Consider the following 22,827-nt stretch of genomic DNA (forward strand, 5'->3'; position numbering starts at 1 on the left):
AGTCTTAGATTAATGTCGACATATTATTTCTCGATAGATTCCTGTAACAAATGCGCCGTCGTGTAAGCATCGAGTAAAAATCGAGTAAGAATAACTTCACTTTGTGAACCCATTGGGTAACTCCTTCTTTCCAACTTTTTCCATACCCACCACAATTATCCTTCTCCGATGCATCCGGCCACGAATTGCCGACTTTACAAAGTGCAGCGGTCAGTTGCAAATTCGTAGCGCATCTGGCGCGCGATTTGTCAACATTTCGTCCCCAGAGCCCAGACCTTGAGAACTGGACTGACCAGCGACAAGATTTAGGTAATGAACGACGCTTCTCAGGGTTCAATGGGACGTCCCTCCTTCCTTCAAATGTTAGTCAGGACGGGTGAACTGCCTTTCTTGGCATTGGCGAACGAGTGTTATCTGGGACTCATGGGACTGTCTGCAGCACGCAATCAGCCAACGGACTGACACGCAGACATTGAACGGAATTTCCTAAAGGGACCCTGTGAGAATTTCTCCGTCGAGCAACCGACACACCGGGCGGCATTGCACCAGCGCGATCCAACCTCAGTAGTACTCGGCTATCAAATCTATCTTCTCAACGACTAATCAACACTAGCCATCAACATCATGCTGCCCCAAAGCCGTCAAACTTCCAAGTCATGTTAAGTTTAAAAATATTATTCTCCAGGCAGTAGCCATATGACAATGGTAACTCGCTTTTATTGTATTTGGATTATCCAAGGATACTGTAACGTTCAAGACTCTTGAAAGCCTACAATCATCATATGATTGGTCTCACCCATATTCCCGTTTCTTTTCGGGGTATATCAGCCAAGTTGATAAAATCTAACTATTTCAAAGGCTAAGTTTGTTATTCCTCTGAGTTTTAGATACACCGAGATGGTCGGATGAACACTAGGTAGTTCAAAGGGCGTCAGCCGCATCTATTCCTTTCACAAGAGAGCAGATAGTACTGCAGCGATTACGCACTTATGACCAGAAGCCAACGGAGTTGAGTGAGTGCTTTAGCACATAACAAGAGAATTCTCGCCATCATCGCGTTCATTCCTTACCCAGTCAGTAAATATCTGGACCGATGGTTTCACGGACCCGTCCGGCCTTAGCTTTCGGTCCACAATCAAAGTGGTCCGCGGCACAGGTGCTAGTGCAGTCGCCCTAGTGCTGTCTGAGCCATACGAGGTAGAGTATGAACTTGAGACGCTGTAGCGGTTGCTTCTTGAATTCCCACTGCCATAATTTCTACTATTGACATTATGATCATGTGTACTTTAGCTGCTGGGGTCGGAGGGGCGCAGATTGCCGAAACTATTGACTAGGTGGTGCTGTGTGCTCTAGATCCTCGAACTACTATAACGGGAATTACTGCTACTGCTGTTCTGATAATAAAGCGTGTTGCCCGCGCTTGAACCGTTCGAACGGGTTCTGCTAGTACTACTCCCTGTTGTGGTACTGCTACTGCCTGGGAAGTACGGAGTTCGACCAGGATAGCCAATCTGGCTAGACCTTCCGGTAGAATAGCTACCATGACTAGGACTGTAATGTAAGTTGTTTCGGTAAAACAATTTTGTAATTTCTTATTTCGTGGTTCATCAGCTGTATTGAAGATACTCTTATGGAAAGAAAACGTCAGTCTGGATGCAAGATAATAATATTTATTTTTGCGCGACCACGTCACAGGCGGATGATTACCAAAACTTGGCTAGGTTCATTGTCACACACGAATTACATGATTTTTGATGCTGAGTCGACTGCCTTCGTCAGTAATTAGATTAACCCGATGGTGACTACCAACAGTCTGCTTTATAAGTCTGCGAGCATGATGTGTTGCAGATATCAACTCGAGCAAAGCTCAGCCAGTCCCATGGCTGTCTTTCTGGACAGACATAACCAATTTCCAATGCATCTCCTGATTTCAGATTTTAACCACGGAGTCCTTCTTTTTCATTTTCCCCTTCTCTCTCTTGGCCATACAGAGACAAGGCCGAGTATTCCATCAGACAGCTTACAAACGAAGTAGTACTGTCTTAGACATGTGACAATGTGCTCAGAATCATGAGACGAAGTTCTGCTAGTATGAAAACCTAGTAAAACTCACAGTCCACTTTGACCGTTCAGCCACCTGCAGTCAGTCATTCGTTGTATGTATAAGCGAGTCGTGAACCTTCAATAATGCATGTAGTTGCTCGATAAAATCCATGTCAATAACCCGTGGCAAGAGAGAATGAGGATTTCAAAAAAAGAACATGTGGTCGACGTAATTAGTAATTATTACTTTCAAGTTAGAACCTTTTTACTCAATCCTGGTCTAGCTATAGGTTTATGTACCAGGAAAAGCCGACAAGCAGATGCAGAGGTGCAAGGTTTTAGAAAAGTTTAGTTGCGGACTAGATAGCGGCATGCAAAAGACCCCCAGTCTCGTCCAAGATGGTCGTCGTCATTACAGTTTTGCCACTCCTTTGAACCCTCACTGCTGTAGTAGTTCTAATATTTAACGTGTTACATCATTTCTTAACTTGAAGCTATGTGCCAATTTGTATGAGGCTTCTCAATGTCCAGTTTTTTGTCATTTACCAATTTGTGCCGAAAATATATGGACCAATCCCGTACTTTTATTTGGGTGATAAGCTGTATCCAGAGACGGACTCTTAAGCTTGCTCATGCACGTTCTTATAGGTCTCGGCGACCAAGTCTCGGTTGTCTTCCAAGAATTGCTTAAACGTATTGAAGCGAAAAGCAACTTTCCAGTCGGTTACGTTGAACCCTTCCTTTGGCGTCACCTTGAGCCTCAATTGTTCAAAGTTGACGACTGGATGCACTTTTGCAAGCTTCTCTACTTCTTCTTTGGTATAGTTTTGGGCCTTCAGCGACCTTCCACTCGCCTCACTCAGGTATTCGACCAATGTCCCCACGGAGAGGTTTTCGGCATTGACTTCAACCTCGCTCCCTTTCCATGAACTAGGGTTCTCAATTACCTGAGCGACGACACGCCCAATGTCCTCAGGATCGATTAGTCCCAAAGGGAATTCTGTCGGGAGTGATGTGTGCCAGACTCCCTGTTTGATCAGGTCAGGAACCAGGAGCGATGCCCACGGTGTGACATAATTGGTCATGAAACCGCTGGGGCGCAGGATCGAATATACCAGAGATTCATCCGCCTGCGCCCACTTCCTGACAGCTGATTCTCCGGCAACTTTAGAGTTGAAAAAATGTGCGGTCACTAGAGCAACCAGCGTCAGTGATTGGTTTCTTGTGCCGGGTGAGAGTCTACAAGGGGTATCGAGAACCAATCATCAAGACCTCAATCGTCTTGGTTAAGTAATATATGCTCTGTAGATATGGTATAAAATTCGAAGAATTAACTGGAGAATTACTTACTAGGGATTTCGTCCCAGCCCTCAATCTTTTGGATTTGATCGAAGACGGCGAGAATACTGACTGTGCTGTAAACCACGTGCTTAACCGTGCCACTGTCCTCCGCAGCTCCCAGAATGTTGGCGTTCCATCGTTCCTCGGCTTTGAGATCGGTCCAGGATATCACAGGGGGAAAGAAGACGGCGTCACATCCTTTCATAGCGGTCTTCAGCGATGGAAGAGTGTCCCAGTCACCTGCGAAAAGCTTGGCCCCGGCCTGTTCCAATGTCCGCGCATTGGATGAAGTAATGTCACGAACATAAGCATGAACCTCATGACCCTGAGCAAGAAGGGAGCGAGTGGCTGCACCACCTTGTTTACCCGTAGCACCAGCGACGAAGACTTTGACCATCTTGGAGGGATTAAAATAGAGTACCGATTGTTTTTTTAAGGGAGGGAGAAGCTTATGTTATGTTGCTTGAGGAGAGAGAATATGATTCCTTGATACCTCAATTGCAAATAAAATAGTTCCTATTTAATATTTCTTATAGATATCCACTTCATTGAGTGAAATGTTGCAGCCTAGTGTTTAATGGTTGCCTAACACGACATGCAGATAACAAGTAACTGGAAACAACAAAACGAAAACAGCGAACCAATGAAAACCTGAGAATCCGTCCGTCTCTTACGGGAATGCATAACGATGGGGTTTCGCACATATAATATCTCAAATTCGTGTCCCTGCGCACCAATATCATGCCACTGTCAAAGTCACCAATGCTACTCTCCATCCCTATGTCGCAATACCATATGCGGTACAGGAGGGAGTTAAACAACGCAAACACAAGCGGCTAATGAGAGTTCGTCAAAGATTTCCCAACCAATCTTCAAAAAGTGTAAGAAAACACTCACAGGTATCATCTTTGTCTTCTGGCCGGGGGTTACAAAGCAGGACAAATGGTGCAATAGAGTCGCTAGCCCCTACATAACCATGATAATTTAGACAAACTCTAGAGATAGAAGCTGCATGGACACTGGCATCTCCTAGCGTAACAGTGAGACCCCTGCTATTATGTTTCGCTTTGTGGAGTTAGGTTTCTATTTGAGACATTTATCAGCAAGAAGTAACTTCTAGAATTATTCCATATTGGCCAATGACGATCCACTACAACTAGTCGTGACATTCACGATTTGTTGTCTCTTACTTGATAGGAAGATGATTGAAATTTGCGTCAATGATTACAACCTGGATGAGTGACGGGACAGTTGAGGGGCGGGAGTTACATGCAGAGCGGGTAATGTTGGTAAAAACGAGAAGCTATCGATATAAGTAAAACGCCTACAGGTCGTTCAAGATTAAAATTAGTCGTCTATATAAGCTGATAAGTTGAGTATTAAAATACATGAAGTCGCATAGAGCGCTAACTCTTGGGCCTTTACAGGGCGAAGTTACCCTTTCTAGCACCCGGATAGGTGTCAACAAGAACATCTAGTAGATCGGTACCATTAACCGAGAGATCAGTGAAAGTTGGGCAAGAGAGATCCAGAATTGGGTCCAGGATTGCATCGTTGATCAGTTGCAGAGGCGTGGAGAGAGTACTGAAGATTGTCGACAACGAGTTCGGGGCGAACGTCTTGACGATTTCCAAGGAAAAGCACATGAGGTTATTACCCTCAAGTAATGATACCGCATTCAGGAGACCACCGGTGACATCCTCGAGGTTGAGACCAGCGAAGCTGTTTGTCTTGCCAAGATTACCACCAATGCTTGCCAATACCGGATGTTCAGACAGCCAGGCGACCAAGTCCAGATTGAGGCTGGCCAAGTCATAGTCGACCGAGATGCGGTACCAATTTTCAGGGATCTGTTCCCAACCCTCTTTGTAGACAAGCTGACCATCCTCCTCATACACGCCAAAGAAGCTGGCGAATACCTCCTTCGCTTCAAAAACATTAGTGAAATATCGAAGAGATTGGGAGCAATATTGACATACTCATGTGGCTGCCTTGTGGATAATCGGTTGAGTGATTGCTGAGAATACGTCCAACAAACGCGTAACCTGCATTGCGTGCAACCATACCGGTATATGGACCGTAGTAGAAGTAGGGGTTTATGCCAATGCTCTCGTTAAATCGTGCAGCTGCCCGAGAACCAATCATCTCCATGGTCAGGACATCTTCGATCGAGTTGTAGATGTCGAAGAACAGGGTCATGTTCATAGTCCAAGCATTGCCGGTGACATAGAGGTCATCACGGGTGCCGGAGGAGTCTCCCTCGATCCAGTTATGGCTGCCATAAAGACCCCTAGGAGTGCCAAGTAAGCCGAGTAGGTTTCCGAGGATGTTAGAAGACTTTGGCGTTTCGCCGCCAATAGAGAACCCGGGAGTCAAGGAGAGAGGGTTGCCAACACCGGCGGTACCCATAACAGAGAGGACGGTGATCAGGTCAACACCCATGCCATAGACAGTATTTACAACCTCGATGAGATCCAAAAACCCGACTACACCATCGTGTGGAAGGTATCCATGGTTAGCCAGGGCATTCAAACCTGGACACGGCCCACGCTGGTCACCACCATCAAGATCTGGAGCTTGGAAGGTATGGTCGCCGCTAACTAGTTGCTGTTAATTCCTTTCACCCATTACGAGATTACTTCGCAGACGAACCGTCAATTGGCGTTTTGAGAGGGTCAAACAACAATCTTTTGTTCTTTATTTTGGATAAAGTTGCATACAAGTCCTGAGGTGTGATATCAGACGTATCCAATAACCCGCGAGATGCAAGCTTGGCGAAGTTCTCCGCCGTTGGGAACGAGTGGATGATGACGGAAAGCTGCGCCAAAAGGGCGGCACAGAAGCCGAAGGACTTCATAATGAGCGGAATTGTCACACGCAAGTAACAGGGGAAAAACGAAGTAATGAGCGACTGAAGCGAAAACCACTAGGGAGAGTTGGAATTCGACATATACCGAAGTCATTCGAAATCAGTCTCCTGGGAGAGGCCGAAGCAGATTGTATCGAGAGAGTCAGAAACCCGCTGCTTGTGGGTACTGTAGGCTCAACCGTATAATGTCATCGGTTGGTTAGGTCTTGAAACGTACACCACAGCAAAAGTCCCATAAGCAAACTTACATTGAGATTGAGACCGACGACAGCGTCTACGATCAAACTGGCCAAGATCACCGGTGCGGCCCCTCTCATCATTGTTTGTTCACCAATTGTTTGTTGGCCTCGGGATTCTGACATGGATATAATACAAGGCACCCTGTATAGCCAAGGTTCCTTACATGACGGATGGGAAATGCCATCTGAACCTGGTCAGTGCCTCTCTTTGGCGCCTTTAGCTCGTGGGGTTTATTACCCGTAGGTTTGGTGCTTGACCGGCATCAAGGGTGATTGCATGGGGTGGGGACAGATAAATGGCAGAAGCCAGGGCTTGCCAGGGTCAGCTCCGCTGTTAGTGAATCCCAGAGCTATGGTTAACCCACCCAATGACAAATTCCTCTCGATGCAGCCCCAAGACACGACAAAACGCAAGCCATTGGATGCACGGTGCAACGGCTCTTGGGGTGGCTCCAGGCTCTGTTCCACATAACTACATGTATTCCTTGATTACATCGACTTGCGAGACTCCACCGCTCGAGAAAGGACCAGGGCAGGGATGCTGCCTTGAAACCTGGTAGATTGTGAGCACATCGGAACTCGTTGGAAGAGGCTTTCGCACCTCCACGATGCACAGAATGAAGTAAAATGCGATCGTCCAACGTCGTTCCATCATGCGGGCCGTGGCTGGATATCGCGCCCAACGACAATCACCGCGGGAACTGCGGACGCGGACCGTTGGGGCCCATCAGCGGATCAAGTCACCTTTTGGGAGTAACTAGGATACGAGAGAACTGCATTGCATTGCATCGCATTGCATCTTACACCGTGGGACCTGGAAGATGCCGTGTTATGGTAACAGGCACCAATCTCCATTGCTGGACACCTGGACCAAGAACCATACCTATGACACAGTCTAAACTATGGATCCGATAATGAACGTTTTAATACATACTTTGTACCCTTGTCATTAGATAACAGGCCTAGATATTCAAGGGTAGGGCAGAGCTTTCAACCAGGAGGAATCAACTGTCCATTCAGCATCCAAAGAGTGGAATACTTTGGCCAAGATCAATCCTTTTCTCATATGACCAACATATTCGTTCACCCTTGACCCCTCGTTGTATCGGCCGAGTGTGACTTTTCGGAGCATATCTACATTGATTTTCGATGTGGATTCTGCCATAAAGGGATATTCCAAGCAGAATCCCTGAACACTAAACATTTTCTGTTTCTTTAAGATCCCTCTTCCCGACTTCACACTCTTCGCGTCCGAATACGAATCTCTCTCCGTATGATCACACCAGAGTGAAGACGGCGACATGAAATTTCTCCCAAGCACATTGACGGTTTTAGCCGTCCTGGCGGGACATGCGGCCGCCGCATCGTCAAGTTTCACGGCTGTATTAGCAGAGTACCCTCCATGCGCTGTAAGTAGATGTACACGGGCGCAGCTCTTACAGATCTAGTTACTGATTCTTCGTTACCACCAGGAAGCGTGTCTCATAGAGTTGGTACCGGCATCGAGTTGCATGACTGGCACAGAGCAGGAGCAACTAGCTTGCCTATGCACTAACACTGCGCTTCAAGCCAATATCACAACTTGCGTCCGTGCCGGATGTACGACTTACGAAGGCCTACGTAAGCCAGACAGCTTTGCGACTATGACATTATGAAATTGCATACTGACTATACGGCCAACAGAGACCAAGAACGTCACTTATAACTTGTGCGGTGTCGAAGTTCGGAATGACAGTGCAACCCCACTCCTGGTTGGTGTTATTGGAGGAGCTGTTGCCCTCCTGGCCTTTATCATGCGAATGTGCTCTGGATTACCCGCCAGCGGACGAGTCCTTGGATGGGACGATTGGACTATGGCTGTAACCGTAGCTCTCGCCGTGCCGCCGACCGTCTTTTCAGTTCTCTTATCCAAGAACGGCCTAGGCAAAGACATGTGGACATTACCTCTAAAGAATATTGAGAATGTTCTATTTGTGAGTATGTCGTGCATATATTTACACTCGGACCACTGACATCAGCTAGTATTACTACCTAGGAGAGATATTTTACTTCGCTTCGCTATCGTTCAACAAAATCTCACTGCTACTTTTCATCCTAAGAGTGTTCCCCGACAAGGCTTTTCGCAAGATGGTCTTTGTCGTTATCGGTTTGTGCGTAGGCTATGGTTTTGGGTTTGTCCTGGCAACTGCATTCCAATGCAGCCCTGTCAACCACTCCTGGCTTCAAGTCGACAGTGCGCATCTGGGAACATGCAACAACATTAACCTTCAAGGATGGATGAGCGCTATTTGTAACATTGTTATCGACCTAATCATCATAGTGCTGCCGTTGAAAAATCTGCTAGGGTTGCAGATCAAACTCAAGAAGAAAATCATGATCATGTTCATGTTTTCCTTGGGCATCTTGTAAGTCTTGATTCGGCATATCGCATAACCATAATCTAATTTTACGCAGCGTCACTATTGTTAGCGTCATCCGACTTCGTTCCTTGATCTTATTTGCAAGCACCGAAAATCCTACATGGGACTATAACGAAGCCGCCTGGTGGTCCACCATAGAGCTGCACGTTGGCATTATCTGCGCTTGCCTACCTAGCCTACGATCTCTTTTCGTCAGTCTTGGCGTCAAGATCCTCGGCTCTAGCAACGACAAGTCTCGTGGAACTGGCTACGGAACCAACGGTTCACACATGGGAGCGAGCCGGTCCGGACTGGGAGCCGAGAAGCAAGCAGCACAAAGCAACCCTAAGCGGGGCGACGAGGGCGACTTCATACCACTGGTCGATGTCAACGATAGTAAAAAGGCCAGTAAACAGTTCGACTTTGGTGTGGCAGTCGAAGAAACCGATAGCTACGAATCTGATGGGAAGAACACCGGCTACCATGCTACAGCATATCGGTGAGGTGGGATATGGAAGTTTTGGAATTATCACAAGACTGGTCGACCTTGAGTCTGTCGTTTCTGCAAATTTCTGTATACCTAAGGGGGGCACACCATTCACTTTAGCATCTTCATTCAACCTCGTTCGATTTTCAAAATCAAGCCACTTGCCCATGTATCGTTGTACTTGGGGAACCATATACTTGGTGCGGGGACATGGGGAGTATCCGTGTTCGCTTTAGATGAGTCCATACGCTTTCTCTTTATACCTGATAATATAGTTGGAAATCCAGTCTATTACTAAATTCCTGCCTCAAGACTCGAGTGGCCGAGGAAAGTTGCTTATGGTTCCGTGAAGGCAGATGTGTAAAGACTTCATCGTACCAGGCAATCATCCATGTCAAGTCAGATACTGCATGCACACTTTTGTCGTTGTCTTGGGGCACCGTGCTCTTTCGCACATCCATGCTACTCCTGCACTACTGCGGGGAAAGGCGCTTGCGGTCTCAGACCCGGACGAAATCAGTGCCAACCTAGTCGATTTGCACGAGCGAGGTTTGGCTGGTCATGAATTGAGATCGACGAAAGTTTGGTAGAGATTGAGTTAGGTCGTATTGAGCCATGATGCGGAGCCAAGAATTCAACTGGCGTACCCCTGACAGCCTTCATGGAGTCGCATCGCGTAACCGTTCTTGGTCAGACTATGGACAGGGACTGGCTGTTTGTGGAATAGCGTCACAACTCAGAACGTTGCCAACCGGGATCCTGAGTGAATGTGCCGTGTCATGACAATCTTGCCTCGAGAAAACATCGCGCCTAGTGCGGTTGTAGGATGGCGTACCAAGATTGAGACAATCCTCAGAAAGGACTTGTGGAAGACGGACGATCTGCCGCTGACCGCTCGACGCACTATTTTCCTAGCAGAATCATTAAGTAATCCGTGACCTTAGCTGTAGCCCTACACTATGTATGTATGAATAATACGCATGATTATAATACTGGAGAATTTACTACAGATTTTCTCTGAAGACTGGTCAAGACGAGAAACAAAATGTACAAAAATTAGAGTGGGTGTTAGAACACCGACACGCAAATAAACATGACGACTAGCGACTACTGCTGATTTTGATGCAATGGCCGCAGGGTACCAAAGTACCCTCAAAGACCTTATAAGATGTTGTTATAAGCCAAGGATGACTCGGACCAGGACACAGTAAGATTCCGCCGTTTTTTACTTCTGCGGCTACTGGCAGCCGCGGGTAGTTCCACATTTTCAAGGCTCTCATTTCACTAGCGAGGTAACGGTTTTGCATCAACACATTTATCTTTTGGATTGTGTCGAAAATATCGACTCAGCACATGGCGAATGATTCCATTTCTTTGCTTTCTATGTTTTCCATTGCTCGCACTTGGGGGTGTTGATCATGCGCAAACACTCTCAGCAGGTCGCTCGTGTTCTTCGTTCCAATCATCCTTTGCAGGCAATTATATGATCCTTGTCGGAGATGCAGGCATATCGCTCCCGCTCCAATATGATTCTGGTCCGGTGCGTCCTGTCAGCTAGGGTGTCTAATGAAGGGTGACTAGTACAAGGGTATCCTACTGTTGTCAGATGTTTATCCCAACACTAGAACTGCAACCCCACCTCACGCGGGTGTATCGTCCTGACAAACGCCAGCTGATTCGTTGAGAAGTCAGGGGCAATGCATATGTCATTGAATCAATGAGATTTATGGTTGGAGACCGCATACGGACATGATGGTCCTGTCCCTTGAGGGCCTTTTCGGCAATACTCATGTAAATCAACTGTTCAATGCAGCTAGTACCTCGTGAGCGCTGGCCAACGAATCCACGACGGCCCGCTATACTTCGCCGGTTGTTGGTCAGTATCCTCGGCTTGGCCGTGCTCCGTGGTCATCTTCACCATCAAAGACACGTTTTTAACAGCTTCGTTCGCACATGCGACTGTAGACTCGCAGTCTTTGCCACCTTCACACCATCAAGTCTGTTGACTCGTCACTCTTTTCCTAATTCAGTCATTCAGCTGCCGTGGTGTTGTTCTGTCCCTCTTTACTGAAATACTCTTCAATTTGCACGGCCTATCGTTCATTTTCTTGCTTGATCTTTGAGCTTATACACTATTATATTTAATCGTAATGAGGGCCATTGGTTCTGTAGCCGCTTTTGCGGTAACAGCCGCAGCGTAAGGACCCCCTCGTAGGGAATCGGGCAATATACGATAGCTCACAGTTAACAGGTTCACAACGCCTATCATCTGGGATGAGCCTATTTCCGACCCTCTTGGTCCCCAGTGGGACACCGCTGCTCCTCAAGTCAACTCGACCTATGAGTACGTGATTGTGGGCTCTGGAGCTGGAGGCGGTCCTCTGGCTGCACGTCTAGCTCTTGCTGGATACAGTGTGTTGCTTATAGATGCCGGAGAGGATCATCATATGGAAAAACAAGTACAGATTCCAGCTTTGAATGGATACGCCTCAGAGTATAACCCAATCAGATGGGAATACTTCGTTGACCACTACACGAACGAGACACAGGCGAAGCGAGATAGCAAGTATACTTACTTGACTGCGGACGGCCAGTATTATGTTGGACTCGACCCTCCCGAAGGCGCAACACCTCTTGGAATTTACTATCCTCGTAAATATTTCACGAATCAACTCTTGCAGAATTTCAACTGACATGGTGCAGGTACTGGTGCCCTTGGTGGATGTACCGAGCACAACGCTCTGGTCACTATCAAGCCGACGGACAAAGATTGGGATGATATTGCTACTCTTACTGGCGACGACTCATGGAGCTCATCCAACATGTTGCAATACTTCGAGAGACTGGAGGCTTGCCGATACCTGCCTAACAGCGTTGTCGGCCACGGCTATACGGGCTGGCTGCAAACACGGTTGACTCCCGTTATTCTGATTGCGGAGGATCTCAAAGTCGCTTCTCTAGTCATTGCCGCCGCCACTGCTATGGGAAAGGGTCTTTTGGGCGCTATCGTTGCTACAGTGACTGGTCTCACAAACATCCTTACCCTCGATGTCAACACTCCGTCTAGCTCTCGCGACGATGGTGAGCTAATATACCAGATTCCCATGTCCGCCAACGAGGATTATGCGCGTTCAGGTCCCCGTGATTTCGTCGTTTCAGTCGCCAACGCCACCAACAGCGACGGTTCCAAGAAGTACAAGCTTGACATCGCACTCAACACCCTCGTTACCAAGGTCAACTTCGACACCTCTGCAGCAACGCCTCAGGCAACTGGTGTGAGCTATCTTTTTGGACAATCACTCTACCGCGCCGACCCCCGGGCTAGCAAGTCCGACGGTGGTGTTTCTGGTCAAGTCTACGCTAGCCGCGAGGTCATCCTTGCTGCTGGGTCCTTTAACACTCCTCAGCTTCTGAAGCTCTCCGGTGTCGGTCCGACTGCCGAGCTCGAGTCCTTCGATATTCCTGTCGTCAAGGACCTTCCTGGCGTTGGTGGCAACATGCAGGACAGATATGAGTTCGGTGTCGTCGGAGAGTCTAGCACCCAGTTCTCCCTTTTGAAGGAGTGTACTTTCCTCGAGGGCGATGACCCATGCTACGACAACTGGATTAACAACATTGGTGATCTCAAGGGAGGGTACACCACCAACGGCATTGCTTTTGGCTGGTTGCACCACTCCTCGGTGGCAGAGAAGGGCGACGATCCCGATCTGTTCTTGGGCGGTGTCCCTGCTTACCTCAACGGCTACAAGCCTGGCTACTCCATAACTTCTACTGAGGGTCTCAACACTTGGACATGGTTGACTCTGAAGGCTCATTCCCGAAACAACGCCGGAACCGTCAACATCACTTCCACAAACCCCCGTGACACTCCAAAGATCGTCTTCCGCTCTCTCGGCGAAGGTGTTGGGGGCGACAAGGACCTGCAGGCTATTGTCGAGGGCATGAAATACGGAATTAAGGCTTTTGATAGCTTGATTCCTCTCGACGGTAGCTTCGAGCGTGTCTGGCCTCCTACCAATGTGTCTACCGATGAGGAGTTGGCGCAGTTCGCCCGGGATGAGGTTTGGGGTCACCACGCTTCTTGCACTTGTCCCATCGGTACAGACGACGATCCGTTGGCTGTGCTTGACAGTGACTTCAAGGTTCGTGGCGTCGAAGGTCTGCGTGTTGTTGATGCCTCTATTTTCCCTAAGATTCCTGGTATGTACATTGTTACTGCCATTTACATGGCCAGTGAGAAGGCTGCGGATGTCATTATTGCCGCTGCGGAGTCTTCGTAAGCAAATGTCGTCGGAACAAACAAGATCTCAACTTCCAGTGACTTGTACTAGTGGGTAGTTTACATTTTCTAGTGTATATACACAAGTGGTATTAAACCTGATATGCTCATTCTTTTCAATACTTGACTTTCAATAATTGAATGGAATTTATGCCCTCTCATGTCGTCTACCTATGAGTCTGATTTTGCAGAAGATTGGATGATTTTGTTGTAATTTAAGACATGCTGCTCTCTGGGCCGCAGGCCAAAAACCCCTTATTCAATGTTCAACAAAGACTGAAATCGATGTTGTTTTGCAAATCTGCTGCCGGCCGTCTCACGTATTGTAAGTCCTGCTCATTTCGTGTATTTCTCCTACTATATTAGAGCAGACCCATCCTGTAGCTGCACCCACTCAAATGACAAATACAGAATTATAACAAGTCGAGTCGATTGAGGATCCACTGCCCAATGAGGTCCACTCAGACCCAACGGCTCGGTTCCGTTCTCATATCAACAAATGCCGATCTTATAACTTTGAAGCGTACTATGTATGGAGAACGCATTTGTGGATTAACCACAACCGCTACCACTCTGTTCTCCTCTTCTCCGACAGCGTCTATCCATGGTTTTGGATCGCTGGGATTACACAGACTAATTTCGTCGATTATCTTGCAGCCCGCCAAAATGAAGAATTTTCCAGAATTCGTATTAAGGCAATATCAACTAGGTGTGCAAATGTAGTTTCGAACGCTGCAGTCGTGGCCTATCAATCAGTTTCGTCTTTCTGAGCTATCAAGCTCCGAGCTTTGCCCACTAATCTTGTGGATGGGCGCGGAACTACTTCCATAAAAAGAATGCCGTTGCTCAAGTTTGTCGCGTGCCGCGACTCACGGCTCGACAAATTTGTGATCATGTTTACCACTTCGCCAGAATGGACATGCAGTTTTGACCGCATACGTGCTGACTCTGAGTAGTTCAAATCTCTTCGCCTTAGAGGCCCACGGCAGCTGTGTCTGCGATGGCATGACGCGAATCAAAGAGATGAACGAGGTTCTGTAGGTAAAACTGATCTGCCTCGCTTTGAAGCTCATCGACACGCTGTTGGGCATGTGGTGGAGTGAACTTTCTATACTGGAGCTCTGCAACAGCCCCCGAAAAAGAGACGCAGAAAGTTAGATTGTGCCATTGACAGCGTTACGACGACGTCATTTGCCAGACCACTTGTTCAATCTCATGACTCCCCTGTAAAACATACGAGATCGTACATGTGGGATATGGTGATCTCTTGATACAGTTATGGACTTCTGCACGCAGAGGGCTGCTTTTGCCAAGGCAGCACACTGTTCCGATTCTGGGCTGATCTTAACTTTGGGCCGTGCACTGAATGTAGCGTTGGGGTCGCATTGTCGAACGAAAAGGTCAAAAGATCAGCCTGAGATGTTGGGGGCCGTGTTTCGTTCGCTAGGTATGTATATACTGTATCACCATGGCAGGATGGAATGCGAGTCATGCAATGGAAATGCAACCACGGATATCGCAGCTCTGAATTGAGCTTCTGGCTATACAATAAATACAATACATCAGTTAGGATCTCATTCTACCACAATCATGTGGTCCCGACAGCCGCGAACTTCGTCCGGCTGTTGTTCCGTCTCGCATTGCCCTTATATGCTCTGGACCAAACTCAGGCTGTACCGGTTTACATACATCGGTCCCGTCGCGGGCCCAACTTTACTGTCCTCACTACTTCCTGAGATTGTCTATCGCTACTAAGGTCGTCATTAGTTTAACCAAACTCTCCTCAGGTACCCTGTGAGTTTAACAGGGGCACCATGCATGCGCTAAAGGTCCCTGGATGTGCCCCAGACAGAGTCAAGGTCTGGGGCTCGATCATATTTCCTGACCAAGAATCGCAATTGACACAGTGCAGCTCCGCTTTACTCTATTCCCACCATTCCGACTGCCGGCCAGCATCCCATAAAACTTATTGCATCGCGATCGCCGTCCGTGTTCATCATACGATGCAGTCCCGGGAGAAGGATCGCCTCTCAGGTTCTCCCTAGCGAGCAAGAAAGTGAGGGAGAGAGAAGGCATAGTTCGAGAGTTTTGTGTATATATTTCGATGTACATCGGGCGATGATCATATATGGTAGAGTTATCGGGCGTTGAGAGACCTCTCCGTACTCGATGCCCGCCCCGGCTGCGCTGTTGTGCTGTAACAAAACGTCGCCGCATGAGAGGACCTGGGTATCGGCATTCGGCTTCCCGTGCTCATTTGGAGAAGATAAACCATGCATTCTATCCCTTGGCTGCCTCCTTCATACCACCAACATGCCAATATGCTCAAGGCTCATGAATTAGCATTCCTATGGGTCTGGGCTACTGAAATGGACATTGCGATGATGTCGCAGTCGTGTCCCTGGCATGGGGACTCCACCCGGCAGTCCCAGAAGGCTTCATTTCCAAGAGGTCAAGCGGGTCTTGTGAAACCACTCTCTCTTTCTCCTTCTCCTTGGCAGGGGTCCTATTTTTGCGGTGAGTGCTTCTGGAAAGAAAAAGGGGTCGGCAGTTGCGAGCCAAATGCCAAGGTTACCCAGCAAAAGCATTGACAGTTATGTCGGATCCTGTGAAGTATTTTTTCGAACCCTTGCTACATATGCTTTGAAGTTGATGATACGTCACTTATGGAACAGTCCAGGGGTCGCCGCCACCTTCAGCCTACGTTGCACGCTGACGATACCCGACTCGTAACACTGGACTAATGGTCCATGAGGATCAGATATAAGAACTGAGGCGACTCGTTGGCGACAACCGGGACCCATCGCTTTGAAGAAATTCTCAAGACAGATCTACATAGCGTCTTTGTTTCGAGGCTGTTTAGCGTTAAGCGAGAAGTTGTTGTATTTACGTCTGTTGGTATGTTCCGTGGATACTGTACTATTTCTGTGAGAGCTAGCCGTTGGTACTTATTTAATCGCAGGGTAGATGCTCGTTGATAGAGCGCATCGTGTGCGCAATATCTGTAATGATAAATATTGGTCCACGCAGAAATTGCCACAAGTATAGTTAGCTATGCTTCTCAGTGCCAAGCAAAGGTATTCTTTTGCAAAATCCCTGATAGGCATTTCATAGTATTATTGTGGTGCGACAGGACCTACGTAGGATTTATTCTAGTTTCAACACAAAGTCTCTTCCCTCGATAATTGCGAAGAGCGAAAGGAACTCATACATGTCTGGATGTTCATTCTATTCTTCTACATAACTTGTTTTTGACGCATCTGAAATTTATTCCCAAGCTTAACAGATGATTTCCGGGTTCACTTTGAGAAGCTCATCCTATTTCTACAATCCTGCTGATTGATCGTATACACGCAATGGGTGAGCATTAATCTACGTACACATATGCATTCCCCCCAAGAGCTAACTTTATAATTATACAATGAACAGAAAAAATGGTAAAGTGATTTGGTTTTCATCTTCATATAGTGTTTTAATGTTTTATTTCCAATCTGATTTAGTTTTATATCATCTGATAAAAGCTCTATAGTTAGTTTAAAAAGTAAGGCTTTCTATGTTCCACGTGTATGGGCATTAACTTGACGTGCGAAAACTTTCGCTCAATCAGTTTCATACATCTCGTAGTTCAGTGCATGGAAAATCTTAGACTCACAAGCCTGAGTTTAACTAAAAACTCTTTCTGTCTGAAAAATATTATCTGATAAGTTCTAGCCATAGTGATACTCAAGCCTGAGAGCCAGTCACACATTAACCCAGCATGCACCGCTACTTCCCGCTCTTAGTAAGGGTGCTAAGCCAAGCTCGGTGGTATATCGAACTCATGTGTGCCCCAAGCGCTCTCGTTCGAGCCAAGTGTAAGGACAAGCTCTTTACCTTCGGTGAAGAAGCTGTGATCAATCCAGTTATTCGTGTGCGGCTCGCCATTCAGCGTGGCAGACTGGATGTATATGGATCGGTAGGTAGGGTCAAAATTGACATTCCTGATAATGGCTGTCTTGTTCGTGACGGGATGCCTGAAACTGATGGACTCGAAGTACGGTGGGGTGATAAGGTACACGTCCTGTCCCGGATTTGGAAACAGACCCATCATGGAGAAAGCGAGAAAAGAGCCCATGGCACCACTGTCGTCGTTACCTGGAAGTCCGCCAGGAGCAGTATTGAAATAACGAGGGATATAAAAGTGAGATCTCTGCGCGGACAGTGCAGGACGACCGGCATAGTGGTATTGGAACACGGTAAGGAACGAGGGCTCATTCCAGATCGCAGTGATATTGGTATCATGTAGATATTCCAGCCGACGCACGAAAGCATCAGAACCACCATAGAGAGTTATCAGACCAGCCTGATTGTGAGGCACGAAAAAGCCATACTCCCAAATGCTGCTTTCATATGTTTCGAGGGCTGTGTTTTGGAGACTGCAGCCATATGTCTGTGGGCCATTGTCGATGTTACTACATGATAGTGGGTTTTGCACAGCCCATGTCTGGTTAAGATACTTTGGCTGGAAAAATCCGACAAATCCAGTATCCGATCCCGTGTAGAGAACAGACTGCTGGATTGGATTAAAGAGATTCTTCCAGTTCTCGCTCGAGCTCACGTATTTTTCAGCATCTGTGCTCTTGTTCAAACCGTTTGCCATCTGCGAGATACAGTAGTCGTTGTAGCTGTATTCCAGAGTCCTGGAAATGCTTCTCGTCATAGTACCAAAACCCTTATAGTCAAGATCCTGTGCTGGAATATATCCCAGATCTTTCCAACTATCCAGACCTCCACGTCCGTGAACTGACCAATCAAATGGCTCAATTTCAGCGTCTTTAATTACTGCTTCGTAACCTACCGCCCAGTCGATGTTGTCTGTAAGACCTTTGATGAAGGCATCAGCAAGGACCACATCGGCGTTAGAACCACCTTGAGTGTAGCCTTTACAGAATGTCATATGACAATCGGGGAGCCAGCCTTCGACACGGTACGTGTCGATCAATGAGCGTATCATTTGGGAGACCGCTGCTGGGTCGAGAACTGTCAGAAATGGAAGTTGAGATCTGAAACTGTCCCAAAGGCAGTAAAAAGAATCAAAGTATGGTTCACCGCTGTCCCAGAAGGGGTTCTCTCCTGTATAGTTTTGTGGGTTGACCTGTGCAATAATCAGTGTTGCATGCAACGCGAGAACGGAATAAGTACGGATAAGAAGGGGTTCTTAGTAATCAAACGGAAGAACAAATACTATAGTAGAATGTAATAATAAGAGATAAGATAGTGAACTAGGGAGGTGAACATGGAATAAGAAGAGTGGCGAGGAAGTGTATGAGTGGCCTACCATGGTTCTGTAGATGCCACTATAGAAACTGGTGATTAGCGCCTCATCGACTCCAGGTCCGGGAGTCACAGTGATGGGGCTTAGTTTGTCGCGCCAAGCATCTGAAGCGGCTTCTGCAACATTGTCGAAGTTGAATTCTGGTATCTCTGCCTCTGCATTCGCACAAGCCTTGGCTGAGCTGATGAAGCTCACTCCTACTCGCGCTAATATAGGCGTATTAACTGTCTCAAACCTTACGAAGGCGCCTCCAGGTAGAGGGTAACCGTTTATACCAGTGCTTATCGTGAGATCCTTGACGCTAGTAGTTGCACGACTATTGACAAAAACTCCAGTGTCTTGGATGGCAGGGCCTTGAAAATCCGTGCAGAAAAAAGCTTCGTAAGTTCCTTTACCAAAGCTTGGTTTGAACACCGCACCTCCTATAATTCTTCCAGTCTGTGCGTCAATAGATACTGTTCCATTATCCTGGCGTGAGTCAGATAGATCCGTGAGATCCTGAAGGATCAATGGATAAGATCCGTTGCCATTACCGGACCCTGGGAAAGTGAAGCGAAACAAAGCGGCACTATGGGTGGTGGTCATTTCTGCCATGATATTGCTCGCCAATGTGATAGCAAAATATCCAGGCCGAGAGATCACGCTTGAGTTACTGAAGAATCCCTTTGCCGCTCGGTCCTTTTTTGGAAAACTGCACTGATTGATATCGTCTTGCGGACATTGGGCATATGCGAAAAGTGGGAAATTGCCTAAGCTGGGGCTGCCTCCTGTGCCAGAGTCATGGAAGGCAGAAAACCCGGTCACAGGGCTGCCATCTAACGTAAAGCCTCCTTGACGAGAAGTACTGTTCGTATCAGCGACAGCTTTGGCAATGCCATACGGCAGTGTCGCACCAGCGAATACTATAAACGCGAGCAGTTAGCAAGCCTCTTCGACAGGTGGCCGATGAAACATACCATTGCCCTCGTTAGCGGTTCCAATCAGACTGTCAACGTAGGTAAGTGGGTTGAACGCATCTGGTATAGCATAGGCAAACTGTGCCATTGCTACGTGAAGAGGAAGAGACCGCATTGTGAAAGACGTCCCGACAGAAAACTTGAATAAGTATGGCAATGGAACCCAAGAAGAATGTTCCAGTACGAAAGTTGGCTGAGGTGACCGTCTTAATAATGTGAGATGACGGATAGGATCATGGTAATACACCTGCAACACATGAAAGTGGTGATAAGAACTGATGGTAATAAGAAAATGGAGACGAGTGAGACATTATGGCGTCGTGAATGAGGATGATCAATAGTTTCCTGGTCGTTCCGGCAGTCTCGATGCATTGAAGCGTCATATCGCAGAAGGTGCGCTCAATTCGGGCCATTGCTTTCTACCCTCGATATGGATAACAGCGTTGCATCGTGGGCACCACAACTGTGCGCTCTTGCCTGTCGAGCCGCATGACGAAAGTATCCTGGCCTTGGGGTAACTGCGGGGTGTCACCCGCTTCAATTTTGAACATGGGAACCGGCACTTGATCAAAACTGGTACTACCAGCTTGCTGCGGACGGATACCTCGTGTTCACATCCGGGAGTCCTTTGTGTCGTTGCGTTGTTGACATCGCTTGCCTGTCCTGCAGCTCCTGCAGGCGCTACACCGCCATCACAGACAAAGGACAATTTATCGGGGGTGATCACTTTCCCTGATCTCGCCACTTAGAAATTCCGCACTGCCTAACTCGAGTAAAAAATGTCTAGAGGTGCTGATCAAAGAACTGGTCGCTCTCATGCAGTACTAGTGGGGAATAATAAGTGTGTATTCTTTGCAGCTGGTCAGCTATTGCAGGTTGGCCAAGTATAGTCTCAGCCTTAGTGTATAGGCTCCTTGCATTTCGGATTGGTTACATTCAGTGGGGTGCTAACATGGAGGCAACAGCCAACGAGTGCATGGAGAAGAAGTGCTCAGCCAGATTCAAGTATAGAATGGAGATGGATTATGTAAGTTGGAGATGAAGTTTCGAACACCCAGTAACAGTTAAGAGTTTCCGTTCGGGATTGTTTGGGCAGCTTGGCTGAGACACATACCATTTAATCACTTTTTATGGTTAGTCAGATCAAGCCATGAGGTGCTTGAATCCCCCGCGTCTCCGCACGCCTAAGATGCACTAAAAACTCCGAAAGTGAGACGAGGGTGTTGTCAGTTTAGTCTAGTCTTCTAGACGAAGATTGAATCGGACGTCGCGGCACCAATTTATTTATGAATACGCTTAATCGCAGAGAAGCATCTCGTCAAATACCTGTGAGCATCAAGACATTTGTACATCCCAAAGGTGGGCCAAGTGGAGCAAGTCATAAGCCGTAGTTTTCCGGTCAAAGTCCACACAAGAGAATGCAGGTATCTGCTGAAGTTGAGCTCGCGAATTATTTGCGCGAGTATATTTGAAACGGATACACTCGGTGGAGAACTAGTTTTGCATATTGGGACAAAGTATAGTTACAAAGAACTAAGAGCTTAAGACAAAGTTGAGCCATCGCTCAATGCCATTGGGCGTTACGATAAAGCTTGAATCAACAATGGATAATTAGATAAAGCAGCGTTCAAATATATATAATGCATTATATCATTGCTAGTAATAGAGATGTTGCGTAGCGTGTCGCCTTATCTCGCCACGGTAAACACTTGTGTTACGGCTTGAATTTTCATTCCTCAACCAACAAGTCCTAACATCCGCGATCGTGCGCTTCGCCATGTCTCAAAGAGAGTTTTTAGACATATTACCCCTGGAGTTGCGACGAATGGTGTATGAAAATCTACTTGTTAAATCGAAACCCATCGTTGTTCAATCCTCGGCGGGGCGTTGCGCCATACCGAGCTCCTTGGATGGTCGACTTATAGAGCTGCAGCCTGGAGACGGGCTCCCGTGTACGGTACCACATTACGTACCAAATTATGGCCAAGGCGACTTTCATCATCCAACTGCAGAACTTCGAAAAGTTTATTGGGGCCGTAGGTCGCTGGACAAACATATTAGCTGCACTGCTATTCTGTGCACGAACAAGCTCATCCATGCCGAAGCAGAAGATGTTCTGCTCAGGATGAACAGAATTGTTATCCAAGACGCGTACACGGCCCTTATGTTGCAGAGTGAAAGGGCTAGGCTCCTCGTACAAGTACCGCATTTAATACTGTTCATGGAAATAAGTGATATAAGAGGATGGGTTTGTTTTCTTTCAGAACTTGCTCGGCAGCCACAATGCCGGCGAAAAAGACTCACTATAATGCTGAGTCGACCACGATGGAGGTTTCATTTCGAGAACTTCCAAGGTTTATTAGCTTTCTCCGATATTTGGGCACTGTTATCAAGTCAAAGACCAGAGTGTAAGATTGAGATAGGCTTCTTCAACAGCGTGCTTGACGTGCCGCATGATAATTAGAGGCGCCGTGTTATCTAAGGTAGGTCAAATTGGAGGTCAAGGTCGCAGATCTGTTATAATTTCATCTATGTCACTACTGATATTTCTTATCAACTCACAACTAGGGCTGAAACTAAACATGAGCGGTTTCTGTAGATCAAAGAACGGCGGGGGGTATGTTCAGACTAACTCTAAAGCCAGGAATAACACACCTACAATCACAATCGTTATGATGCTTTTGCCAGACAATGCTGGTCATAATCTAGAGTGTACTAGTCTAGCTGAAATGGATTGCCTAATCAATAATTTCCTTTTATTTTGATTGCATCGTTTGTCTTCCGTTCATTTTGCTTTGAATGCGCTGTCCTATCGCTTTCATTCTCCGAGTGCATTGCCATAGTGGTGTATCGCACATACTCTTTCATAGTATTCAGTCTGCGCTCGATAGAACTGATCG

At 47.1% G+C, this 22,827-nt stretch overlaps 5 protein-coding genes across 5 annotated transcripts; 2 read left to right on the forward strand and 3 right to left on the reverse strand.

Moving 5' to 3' along the window:
* Positions 1 to 2,363: 2,363 nt before the first annotated feature.
* BKA67DRAFT_568359 (uncharacterized protein) lies at positions 2,364 to 3,872 on the reverse strand. Its single transcript, XM_046103024.1, has 2 exons — positions 3,394 to 3,872; positions 2,364 to 3,235 (listed from the first exon to the last, which is right to left on the reverse strand). Exons 1-2 carry the CDS (start codon positions 3,779 to 3,781, stop codon positions 2,664 to 2,666), a joined length of 960 nt encoding a protein of 319 aa, XP_045957293.1. The 5' UTR covers positions 3,782 to 3,872; the 3' UTR covers positions 2,364 to 2,663.
* Positions 3,873 to 4,713: 841 nt separating this feature from the next.
* Positions 4,714 to 6,737, reverse strand: BKA67DRAFT_647008 (oxidase). The gene is made up of 3 exons (XM_046105933.1): positions 6,037 to 6,737; positions 5,364 to 5,984; positions 4,714 to 5,311 (listed from the first exon to the last, which is right to left on the reverse strand). The coding sequence occupies exons 1-3, from the start codon at positions 6,239 to 6,241 to the stop codon at positions 4,806 to 4,808; spliced, it is 1,332 nt and encodes a 443-aa protein (XP_045957294.1). The 5' UTR covers positions 6,242 to 6,737; the 3' UTR covers positions 4,714 to 4,805.
* Positions 6,738 to 7,600: 863 nt separating this feature from the next.
* BKA67DRAFT_307711 (CFEM domain-containing protein) lies at positions 7,601 to 9,564 on the forward strand. The gene is made up of 5 exons (XM_046096119.1): positions 7,601 to 7,901; positions 7,965 to 8,112; positions 8,176 to 8,465; positions 8,515 to 8,897; positions 8,947 to 9,564. The coding sequence occupies exons 1-5, from the start codon at positions 7,794 to 7,796 to the stop codon at positions 9,392 to 9,394; spliced, it is 1,377 nt and encodes a 458-aa protein (XP_045957295.1). The 5' UTR covers positions 7,601 to 7,793; the 3' UTR covers positions 9,395 to 9,564.
* A 1,600-nt stretch (positions 9,565 to 11,164) lies between these two features.
* On the forward strand, positions 11,165 to 13,859 carry BKA67DRAFT_568365 (GMC oxidoreductase). The gene is made up of 3 exons (XM_046103025.1): positions 11,165 to 11,575; positions 11,630 to 12,030; positions 12,082 to 13,859. Exons 1-3 carry the CDS (start codon positions 11,529 to 11,531, stop codon positions 13,656 to 13,658), a joined length of 2,025 nt encoding a protein of 674 aa, XP_045957296.1. The 5' UTR covers positions 11,165 to 11,528; the 3' UTR covers positions 13,659 to 13,859.
* A 3,588-nt stretch (positions 13,860 to 17,447) lies between these two features.
* BKA67DRAFT_593110 (glycoside hydrolase family 92 protein) lies at positions 17,448 to 20,042 on the reverse strand (the record flags this gene model as incomplete). Its single annotated transcript, XM_046104904.1, has 3 exons — positions 17,448 to 18,791; positions 18,975 to 19,873; positions 19,928 to 20,042. The coding sequence occupies 3 exons, from the start codon at positions 20,040 to 20,042 to the stop codon at positions 17,448 to 17,450; spliced, it is 2,358 nt and encodes a 785-aa protein (XP_045957297.1).
* Between the last annotated feature and the right edge of the window lie 2,785 nt (positions 20,043 to 22,827).

Source organism: Truncatella angustata (genome assembly GCF_020726525.1).
Source record: "Truncatella angustata strain MPI-SDFR-AT-0073 chromosome Unknown BKA67scaffold_5, whole genome shotgun sequence".
In the NCBI taxonomy this organism is placed as follows: domain Eukaryota; kingdom Fungi; phylum Ascomycota; class Sordariomycetes; order Amphisphaeriales; family Sporocadaceae; genus Truncatella; species Truncatella angustata.

Excerpts from the sequence above, each read along its gene's own strand:
- BKA67DRAFT_568365 (XM_046103025.1), top strand. The coding sequence starts at position 11,529 with ATGAGGGCCATTGGTTCTGTAGCCGCTTTTGCGGTAACAGCCGCAGC. Across the intron at positions 11,576-11,629 it reads TTTGCGGTAACAGCCGCAGC|GTTCACAACGCCTATCATCT; the intron begins GTAAGGACCCCC and ends CACAGTTAACAG. Across the intron at positions 12,031-12,081 it reads TCTTGGAATTTACTATCCTC|GTACTGGTGCCCTTGGTGGA; the intron begins GTAAATATTTCA and ends GACATGGTGCAG.
- BKA67DRAFT_307711 (XM_046096119.1), top strand. The coding sequence starts at position 7,794 with ATGAAATTTCTCCCAAGCACATTGACGGTTTTAGCCGTCCTGGCGGGA. Across the intron at positions 7,902-7,964 it reads CAGAGTACCCTCCATGCGCT|GAAGCGTGTCTCATAGAGTT; the intron begins GTAAGTAGATGT and ends CGTTACCACCAG. Across the intron at positions 8,466-8,514 it reads ATATTGAGAATGTTCTATTT|TATTACTACCTAGGAGAGAT; the intron begins GTGAGTATGTCG and ends GACATCAGCTAG.
- BKA67DRAFT_568359 (XM_046103024.1), bottom strand. The coding sequence starts at position 3,781 with ATGGTCAAAGTCTTCGTCGCTGGTGCTACGGGTAAACAAGGTGGTGCA. Across the intron at positions 3,236-3,393 it reads GGGCTGGGACGAAATCCCTA|TGACCGCACATTTTTTCAAC; the intron begins GTAAGTAATTCT and ends TGGTTGCTCTAG.
- BKA67DRAFT_647008 (XM_046105933.1), bottom strand. The coding sequence starts at position 6,241 with ATGAAGTCCTTCGGCTTCTGTGCCGCCCTTTTGGCGCAGCTTTCCGTC. Across the intron at positions 5,985-6,036 it reads TCTCAAAACGCCAATTGACG|TTAGCGGCGACCATACCTTC; the intron begins GTTCGTCTGCGA and ends AACAGCAACTAG. Across the intron at positions 5,312-5,363 it reads TCCACAAGGCAGCCACATGA|CGAAGGAGGTATTCGCCAGC; the intron begins GTATGTCAATAT and ends ATGTTTTTGAAG.